General features: G+C 50.5%; 1 protein-coding gene across 5 annotated transcripts in view; it reads left to right on the top strand.

Moving 5' to 3' along the window:
- Window positions 1-672: 672 nt before the first annotated feature.
- Ccdc63 (coiled-coil domain containing 63) overlaps window positions 673-9,696 on the top strand; it is a 24,843-nt gene continuing 15,819 nt past the window's right edge. The window contains exons 1-6 of one of the 5 annotated variants that reach the window (XM_021162576.1): window positions 673-784; window positions 1,142-1,262; window positions 2,786-2,902; window positions 3,236-3,468; window positions 5,601-5,790; window positions 7,928-8,047. In XM_021162576.1, the coding sequence (XP_021018235.1) occupies window positions 2,894-2,902; window positions 3,236-3,468; window positions 5,601-5,790; window positions 7,928-8,047 (552 nt within the window). In that variant the 5' untranslated portion in view covers window positions 673-784; window positions 1,142-1,262; window positions 2,786-2,893. Of the gene's footprint in view, window positions 850-1,141; window positions 1,263-2,785; window positions 2,903-3,235; window positions 3,469-5,600; window positions 5,791-7,927; window positions 8,048-9,696 lie in introns of all 5 variants that reach the window. The other 4 variants (XM_021162575.1, XM_021162579.1, XM_021162574.1 and 1 more) reach the window with 4 other exon arrangements.

Here is a 9,696-nt window from a genome sequence, read left to right as displayed (position 1 = left end):
AAAAAAAAAAAAAAAAAAAAAAGTCCTGAAGTTGCAGCTCCAGGTTTTCCCAGGGGCCGATGATGGGGAGGGGTGCCCTATACTTACCCTATACCCTCAGTCACTCTCTGAGGAGCTAGCCAACACTGTAGACCATCAGTCAGTCACTGGTCTCCCTTAGGCTTGCAACAGGGCTGCCCGCAACCAACAGAGGCAGCATAGCTCCTATTTCCTTCTCAGCACCTTCCTCTTCTCTAACCTTGGGCTGTGGGAAGCTCCTTTGGTTCCTTTGAGACCACTGCCAGTAATTATAAGCCCATCCCTGTGGCAGACTCCAGGAAATAATGAATGCACCTGTTACCCCCCACCCCCACCCCTGCCATTGCCCCCAGACAGGGTTTCTCTGTGTAGCTCTGGGTGTCCTGGAACTCAACGCTGTAGACCAGGCTGGCCTTGAACTCAGAGATCTGCCTGTCTCCACTTCCTGAATTAAAGGCATAGATAGATCCACCGCCTGCCACCAGTTAGCCTCTTCCTAGTCCAAGCATTGATTGGGAAGGATGGGCTAATTTGGTTATCTGACCGCGGTGGAGACTGTCTTGCTGTGTGTGCTGGTTCCATTTGTTTACCACTGGCAACTTTGTTTACTCTAGGCTACACTGTGGCGGGGGTGGGGGTGGGGTGGAGCTCGTTCTTCTTGGCAAGAGGGCCGAGTTCTGCACCCAGGAAGAACCGCGATGGGAAACCTTCGCCAGAGAGGCATGTTTCTAACCACTGCCCACCCAGTGGCAGACAGTGGAGAGCCGTGAGTCGAGCAGCCGAAACAGCAGGACCCGAGGGGAGCTTCCGGATGGTGAAGGGCGGGTCAGGGTAAAGTCATTGCCTAACCTGCGCGAAGCCCTATGTTTAATCTCCAAACTCTGAAAACAAGTTGTTTTAGGTCACTGTGTAACAGAAAGGAGGTATTTAATGGAGAAGCGAGAGGAAAGAGAGTAGTAACCCAGGGAGGGAGGGAATGGGAGCTGGCTTGGTGGCCAAGGTGACCCCTTGGCACGGCTAAGTTTGACACAGGGCAGCTGAGGGTAGCCCAGGAATGCGTTGCCCTGTCCCCTCTGGTAAAATGCGGGTTCTCCGTGGGTCCGGTTGTCTCGGCTGTCCTTAGAGAATGCGAGTCGCCGCTGTCACAAAGGCGCGGGTTCCAGGGCAGAGAACGCGGGGTGCGGAGCTGGCTGCTGCTTAGACACACGAGCCGCCACTACCAGGAGCCGCGGGAGCCGTGGGTGGTAAGTTAGGGTACATACAGCGCCCCCTGCCGGGGATGAGCAGAGGTTAGGCAGGAACCAGTCACTGCCACCATAAACGCTCCCCAAACTCAAAGAGCTACATGTGCTCTCAAGCGACTGTGTATTTATTACATATCCATTCACTTATAGCACAGACTGACCTTGAAGTCGCGCTACAGCCAAAGATCTTGACCTCATGATCTTCCTATTCCCACCTCCAGGGGCAGGGGCTGTCAGTCAGGCCAGCACCACCACACCCACCTTTTGTTTTCTTTTTAAAACAAATCCATCACATTGTGAGGGTGGCTCAACTGCCGCTCAATTCCCCCACAACACTAAGCACACACTAGGCGCTTGTTTGTATGCCAAATCGATTTAGACATTCACACTGCCACAACTCTCATGGTTTATAAGACCCAGAAATTTAAGCCCCCAGAAATTTCATTTCAAATTGTCTCATGAAAAGTTCTTCCTGTTCGGTGTGATAGGACATGATCCAGTGACATCTTCTGGTCTGGCTAAGCCCTGAGGTTTTGGTGTTTATGGTTTCTCTCCCCATGCTAGCATGATTCATAGAGCCCCATGGAACTGGTTGACCTTAGATTCCCCAGGTTAAAATTCAGTTAAATTCTCTCCAGTGTATAGCAGGGATTACTGGACCATGGTAGTGGGAGGGGATTATGCAGATTGAGGGAGGGCCTGGCCCTTCCCACTGTCCAGATGGGGAACTGAGGCTCCAGAGAGCAGCACAGATGTACCTGAGGTCCATTAGAGGCTGGGGAAGAATGAGAACCTGGGATTCCACATAGGACCTCGCAGTTTCTGGGATGCAGTGAGCTTAACAACCCTTTGGGGCTTGTCTGCTAATGTCCCCACTCCTAAGTGCCTCTGGGCAGATGGCATTCAAGTTCTGATGTGATAAAATGTCCCTCTGGTTGCTGGTTCCTGATCCTAGAAGTGGGGTGTGAGTGGGGTAGTCACAGCGTAGGCGGGGTTTCAATTCTGTTGTGGGTGTGGGTGTGGGATAGGTATGTATCAGTGGGTAGTGCTGGCCTAGCCTGCATGAGGTACCGGATATGGTAGCACATGCCTCTAATCCCAGCACTTTGGAGGTGGAGGCAGGAGGACCAGGAGATCAAGGCCAGCCTCAGTATGCATACTGAGTTTTGAGGCCAGCCTAGGCTACAAGAGACCCTGTCCCAAAGTCAAAAAAACCAAAACTGCTCCATCAGGTTGATCATCAGAGGCCTCTGTGCCCCTTTCCTTTAGAGATGTGAGAAGAAGGGTAAGTGGCAGGCTGGAGCCATCTGCCCAGGTCCTAATAATAAACTGGGGAGCGGAAGAAGTTCCCGTGCGATCGGATCTTGGGGGGGAGGGGCTCTTGTTACACCCGGCGCCATCTGCCGTGTCCCCTTGTATGCCAAGCTGTGGGTGGAAGGGGACTGTGAGAGGGAGGAGAGGCGCATGGGTCCTCACTGCCAGCAGGGTGGCCCACTTCCTTTTTCCTCTCTCATTCTGGGCAGGACATTGCAGACAGAGGAGACTCAGAGAGACGGAGAAAGAGGTGGGCTTGCTGGCTTTGACCTCCAGGACCCAGTGTCTAAGCAGAAGGGAAGCTCAGATCCATCTCAATGCCAGTGGTAGGTGACAACAGCTTGTCACTCAATGTCCCTTCACCTACCCATCATCCCTACCCCACCATCCTAACTTTATAGATGGGAGGCCAAAGATAGTGACTTTCTCAAAGTCTCCCAGTGGTGTAGGACTTAAACTCAGGACCCTCATGACTTCTCAACCCAGTAAGACACTATTCCAGCGAGTTTGACTTGTCACCTGGCAGCCCAGGGTGGGTCTACCCTACAACAGACAAGCACGTGCCATCACCCCAGGGTGGGCTTCCCTTTGTCCTGGGAACCCCACCTGGAGACTTCTCTGGTCACCTGGGCCTCCTCTTTCTCTATCTTGCCCTGAAGAAAAAATACAGATGGACTGCCACTTTAGGTCGTGTGGGCATCATCTTTCTCTGTCTTGCCCAGATGAAGAAACTCAGGAGAAAGGGCTCTTCAGGTCTTTCGGAACTTTCCGAGAAGGCCAGGGAGCAGCTCGCCCAGGCAGAGCTACGGAAACTGAGGCAGCAGTTCCGCAAGATGGTAGACAGCCGCAAGTCCTTCAACTTCCGCAACCAGCGTATGATCGCCGGCCAATAGTAAGAGGGGTGTCTTGGTGTGGGTCTCTAGGGTACTGCTCGGGCTGGGGGAGTACACTGAACCCACCTGGGGACCAGAGGCCTTTGATCCTATGCTCTAGAGCTTCATGGGAGGATATCCAGTGAGCAGGATCCAGGAGTCTAGGAGACCCGGAGTGGGGGCAGGGGTGGTGGCGGGTGGCCCTCAACAAAGCCCCGTTTTTTCTCTCAGATGCCCCTTGTCTAGTCCAATCAGCTGTGGCAGTGACGGGGCGGGGCCGAAGGATACCAGAGGGGCAGGGAATGTTCTGGTGCTGCTGCAGCAGCCTTTTGCAATTGGGGGAACCTGTTTGTAAGCCTCTTTCTGCATAAGCAGAAGCCAGCCTCCATCGAAGAGGACCTCGCTGTCAGGATGTTTGGCGTTCAAAGAAGGGCGGGTGCGAAGGGATCTTTCCTTTCCCATGGACTCATTTACTCCCGGGCTAGGCTGGTCCCTACTCTAGTGTACAAAACTGTCAAATTTTAAAAGGCATTTGTTTTTCCAGAGCACTTTAGCGCCATCTGTTGGAAAAGCGCTCATTATGTAGAACAAGACAAAATGTTTTGGGTTGGTAAAATGATGCAACTAGTCTGTCGGCCTGAGTTCGGTCCAAGAGACCCACAAGGTTGGAAGGAGAGAACTGACTTCCACGTTGTTTCCCGATCTCCAGATGCACAGGGTGGTATGCTAACACCCATACATATGTTCATACATTCATGCATAAATAAATATATGCTGACAAACGAAAGTGGACCCTGGAGAGGTGGCACAGCAGTAATGAGCACTTGCTGCTCTTGCCCTAGAGAGGCCTTGGCCAAGGGTTCAAGGTTACTGTACACTTCCACCTTAATACAAACTTCAGGGTCCTCCTCCAGGTTTTGTTCGTGCATGTGTACATATGTAGAGGTCAGAGGTCAATTTTCAGTAGCTCCTCGGCAGCTGTCCGTCTTTTTACTTGTTTTTTTTTTTTTTTTTTTTTTTTTGTTTTTGGTTTTGGTTTTGGTTTTTCGAGGGTTTCTCTGTGTAGCCCTGGCTGTCCTGGAACTCACTCTGTAGACCAGGCTGTCCTCGAACTCAGAAATCCGCCTGCCTCTGCCTCCCAAGTGCTGGGATTAAAGGCGTGTGCCACCACGCGCAGCCGCCTTTTTATTTATTTATTTATTTTAAGATTTTATTTATTTATTATATGTAAGTACACTGTAGCTGTCTTCAGATCTCATTACAGGTGGTTGTGAGCCACCATGTGGTTGCTGGGAATTGAACTCAGGACCTCTGGAAGAGCAGTCAGTGCTCTTAACCGCTGAGCCATCTCACCAGCCCCATCTTTTTATTTCTTAATGACATTTTTATTTAGTCCTTGTGTGTATGTACAAGGCTCGTGCATGGGGGTCAGAGGACAAACTCGCAGGAATCCGTTTTCTCCTTCCTACACGTGGATTTCGTAGATCAAACTCAGGTAGCTGGCCTTGGCTGCCACCTTCACTCAGGGATCCATTTTGCAATTTTTGCTATTTTTTTTTTTTTTTTCGAGACAGGGTTTCTCTGTGTAGCTGTCTTGGAATTCACTTTGTAGACCAGGCTGGCCTCAAACTCAGAAATCTGCCTGTCTCTGCCTCTGCCTCCCACTGCCAGCAGGTTATTTCTTTCCTTTTCTTTCTTTCTTTCTTTTTTTTTTTTTTTTTGAGACTGTCTCTCATTAGCCTGGAGCTTCCAGACTAGGTGTGGCTGGCTCAACAGCTAACTTAAGGATCTTCCTGTCTCTCCATCCCAAACCTGACTGTGTGCACAGGTGCTAGGATGGGCATCAGGTCTACAGGTTTACATGGGGAAACACTTCACCAACTGAACCATCTCCCCGGAGCCACTCGGTGAAGGATTGTGACCGGCACCAGGGCAGCCTTCCCCTAGGGAAGGAGGAGCAGGGGAGATGGGGACGATTGACGTCAGGAATGTAGGGTTTCAGATCTGAGCCTGAGCCCCCTGCCCTGAAGTTCTCCTCCTCTCACTGGGACCCTGGTCATCGCCTGGGCTCCTTTTGGGGTTGGGACACCCTGTGGGTTCTGTGAAGGTGGTTTTAGGGGCTCTCGGGCTAAGCTAGAGCTCCTTCCTGCAGCAAGGAAATAGAGACTCTGAAAGCTGAACAGGCCGAGACCACCATGCTTCTAAGCCTCGTGAAGTCTCCCAAGAACCTGGACATCAACCAGAAAAACTTCATGGAACTACGCTTCCTGCTGCAGACCAAGGGGGACTACGAAGCGCTCATCTCCTCCATGAAGGTGCTGCTGGGAGAACTGGATGATAAGGTGAGGAAGCTTCCCTGGAGGGGACATAGGGGACAGGGACGGACGGCACAGCCACGATGCCCTAGGCAGAGTGGAACATCGAATGGGAGCTCAGCTCCATCAACCCCGCATGTCCCCTGCCGCCTCAAGGCTCAGAACCAACCTCAGCGTCCTTAGCCTCAGGTGACAAGGGTAAGGTTTGGGTGCTGTAATGAATATCACCTTGCGCTTCAAACAATGCCAGTTCCTCCCTCTTCCATGCTGTGCACCAAGTTAGAGAGGGGGCCCTTATCTTTCTGTTATTTTTGGACTGAGATGGTGGGTAGCACCTCTCTGGGACACTGCCAGGTGTTATGGCAGAAGAAAAGCCTTCCAGGAGGTCTCATGTGGACCATGAGATCTACATGCCATTCTGAGCGTGATTCGTCGGTTCAAAATAGCCCCTCGAGACCATCTATCATTGCTGCAGCCCTCCTGGATGAGGGCATTGCCTGTGTCTCTCTGCGTCCCAACCCTTCCTCTTAGGAAAGGGAGGCTTACCCTGAGCCATTGAAGTATGTAACTCCTTAATTTATTTGCATTGACTTATTTTATTTTTTGAGGCATGGATCTATAGCCCCGGCTAGCCTGGAATTCACTGTGTAGACCTTGAAGGCACAGAGATCTACTTGTCTCTGCCTCCCTCCGAGCCGGGAGTAAAGGTGTGTGTTATCATACCCTGCCATCCTTACCCTCTTTTTGTTTCGTTGTGATATTTTGTTTTTCACGAAGTGTTTATGCCTGTGTCTGTATGTGGGGGCAGAAGTACCTATGAAACCCAGCAGAGGGCAGTGAATCCCCTGGAACTAGATTGTTGAGAGGACTGCTGTGGATGCTGGGAATGAAACTCAAGTCCTCCATAAGTCCCCTGGAAATGGAACTTAGGACCTTGTGTGCGCTGGCCACGTCCTCTAACACTGAACTGCGCTTCCAGTCCCTTACTTATTTATCTTAAACCAAGATGGTGCCCACGTAAGACTGCAAAGTAGCAAATGGCACTAAATTCAAATGCATTTCTTCTCCTTCTTCTTCTTCTTCTTCTTCTTCTTCTTCTTCTTCTTCTTCTTCTTCTTCTTCTTCTTCTTCTTCTAGATGTATTTATTGTATTTATATGAGTATACTGTAGCTGTCTACAGACACCCCAGAAGAGGGCATCAGATCCCATTACAGATGGTTGTGAGCCACCATGTGGTTGCTGGGATTTGAACTCAGGACCTCTGGAAGAGCAACCAGTGCTCTTAACCTCTGAGCCATCTCTCTAGCCCCTGTCAAATGCATTTCAATATGCGAACACCCGGGTCCAACATATCTAAAATGGCCCTGTGAAATCTCTATGCAAAAGACCCGCAGTCACACTTGGGTTTTCCAAGCTACCGGGCGCCCCTGGCCCCTGTGGAAACTCCAGCTGCGTACGTAGCACCACCGGCAGTACAGAAAATGGCTTGGCATTTCCAATAAATCTTTATTAACAACAATAAGCCCTGGGCCAAAGGGCTATAGTTTGCAGCCCTGGGTGCGACTCTGTCAGAGACTGTACACATGTGGAGAGCCATCAAGGATTTAGCTAGGTGCTTCTGCCTAACGTGGGCTGCGTATGCCTGCAACTCAAAGAACCACAGCTGTGCGGTGCTGGTGACCTACTTTCCAAAGTGGGCACCAACTCTTGGGAAAGTTTCAGATACATCATCAAAGCATAGTCTTCCCATGATTGCCACACCCGGTCACTTCAGGAAGTGAAGTCCCTTTCATCAGCAGAGGAACTGGGAACTGGACATGCAGGAAATGTCCAGATGGGCACTGGGAAGTCACAACAGTATCATGGAAGCAGCTATAGTTCCGGGCCCTTCTCAGGCTAACAGGGTTGACTAAGTTTCACCAGGTGTCAGTGCCATTTCCTCTAGAAACCGTGGCTTGGGGAGGTGGGAAGGGGGCTGGAGAGATGGGGAATTTCTGTTCACTGGTGGGAAGATTCACACTCAGAGCCAATTTGCTCTTCACCCTGGATGGGGTGGGAATCAGTTGGACGGAACAGGAATCCAGGAGTCAGAGCTGTTTAAGGGATGAGAGTCAATGTGTCTTTGGCTTGAACCCAGTTGCTCCCCCCTGCCCCCCGCCCCAGATCGTTCAGATGGAGAGAAAGATCACAAACCAGAGACAGCTCTTCCTGAGGACACAGGAGGCCAATAATCCCAAGAGACTGCAGAGACAGATCCATGTTCTGGAGTCCCGACTGAACCTGGTAGGTAAGGGGGGCTGTTCTCTAAAGCCTCAACTTCCCCACCCCCTCCCCCCACCCCCATCCCCACCCCATCCTCCCACCCCTACCCCAATCCCCCATCCCTCCATCCCCCATCCCATCCCCCACCCTCACCCTCCACCCCCACTTCCAATCCCCACTGCCCTCCCTTGTCTTCAGCCCCACTCCCTCCCCCGACCCCACTCCTCCGTGCTCCCAGAGATGAAGCTTGACCTCAGAGCTGTCAGCAGAACGTAGGTTTGCTTGGTGCTTGGAAGAAGGTGGACTGAGGGGCCCCCTCACCCATGATAGCAATCCTTTTACCCAATCCCTGACCCCAGGCCCTAAATTGGTCTTGGCCAGTGTTCTATTAAAGCTCCAAAAAGGCAAACTTTTGTTATTATTTGATTTTTTTTGCAGGGGAGGGGGTAGTGGGACAGGCTCACTCTGTAGGCCTGGAACTTGAACTCTAGACCCAGCTTGGCTTTGAACTCATGGCTACCCTCCTGTCTCTGTCTTCTGAGTGCTATTTCCCCCCTTTTCCTCCTCCTTCCTCTCTCTCTCTCTCTCTCTCTCTCTCTCTCTCTCTCTCTCACTCATTCTTTCTGTGTCTGCTACAGTGCAGGCTGGCCTGGGATTCACTATGCAGCTGAAGCTGGACTTGAGAACCTTCCAGCCCTTCTGCCTTTGCCTACTGAGTTCTGGGGTCATAGTTGTGCATCACCCCAAACCGTTGGTATATTTTAAATTTCTTTAGTAACTCTCATGCTGTTCCCCGAATCCTTCAAGAGCAGGACTGGCCTAAATTCCCATGAACAGTGTAACCAGTATCACCTTTAAAAAAATGTTTTAAAAAAGCTAAGATCCATTTGTTCAGAGATGGAGGGAAACAGGGACTAAGAGAATGTCCCCACACCTGTCAGTCACACTGTCCTCACACCTGTCATACCGATCTCATTGTCAGAATGTGGCTCCCTGCTGTATACTGTTCCCACCCTGAAGGCCTCTAAGATAAATGACTTACCTTAACTAAGGTAATTAAGGGGAGGTATCAAGACATTTTATCCCCAAATCCTTCTGTTTCAGCCTCATGAAATTAAACATTTTCTTTTACCGGGCATGGTGGAGCATGCCTTTAATCCCAGCACTTGGAAGGCAGAGGCAGGCAAATTTCTGAGCTCGAGGCCAGTCTGGTCTACAGAGTGAGTCTCAGGGCATCCAGGGCTACACAGAGAAACCCTGTCTCAAACAAACAAACAAACAAGCAAACAAAAAACAAAAAAATTTTTCTTTCACAAGCACAGCACCAGCATTACACCTTTCAAAATGAATATTTTGTTAATATTTCTCAAAATCTTATCTGTATTGGTATTCTTCTGGATAGACCCTGTCTTAGTTAGGGTTTTACTGCTGTGAAGAGACACCATGACAAAGGCAAGTCTTATAAAGGACTACATTTAATTGGAGCTGGCTTAACAGGTTCAGAGGTTCAGTCCATTATCATCAAGGTGGGAGCATGGCAGTATCCAGGCTGTCATGGCACAGGCAGAGCTGAGAGTTCTACATCTTCATCCAAAGGCTGCTAGTGGAAGACTGACTTCCAGGCTCCTAGGGTGAGGATCTTATGCCCACACCCACAGTGACACACCCAT

The sequence above is a fragment of the Mus caroli genome, chromosome 5 (genome assembly GCF_900094665.2).
Source record: "Mus caroli chromosome 5, CAROLI_EIJ_v1.1, whole genome shotgun sequence".
Taxonomy (NCBI): Eukaryota; Metazoa; Chordata; class Mammalia; order Rodentia; family Muridae; genus Mus; species Mus caroli.
Note: the sequence above shows the minus strand (reverse complement) of the source record. Positions and strands in the feature narration are given on the sequence as shown.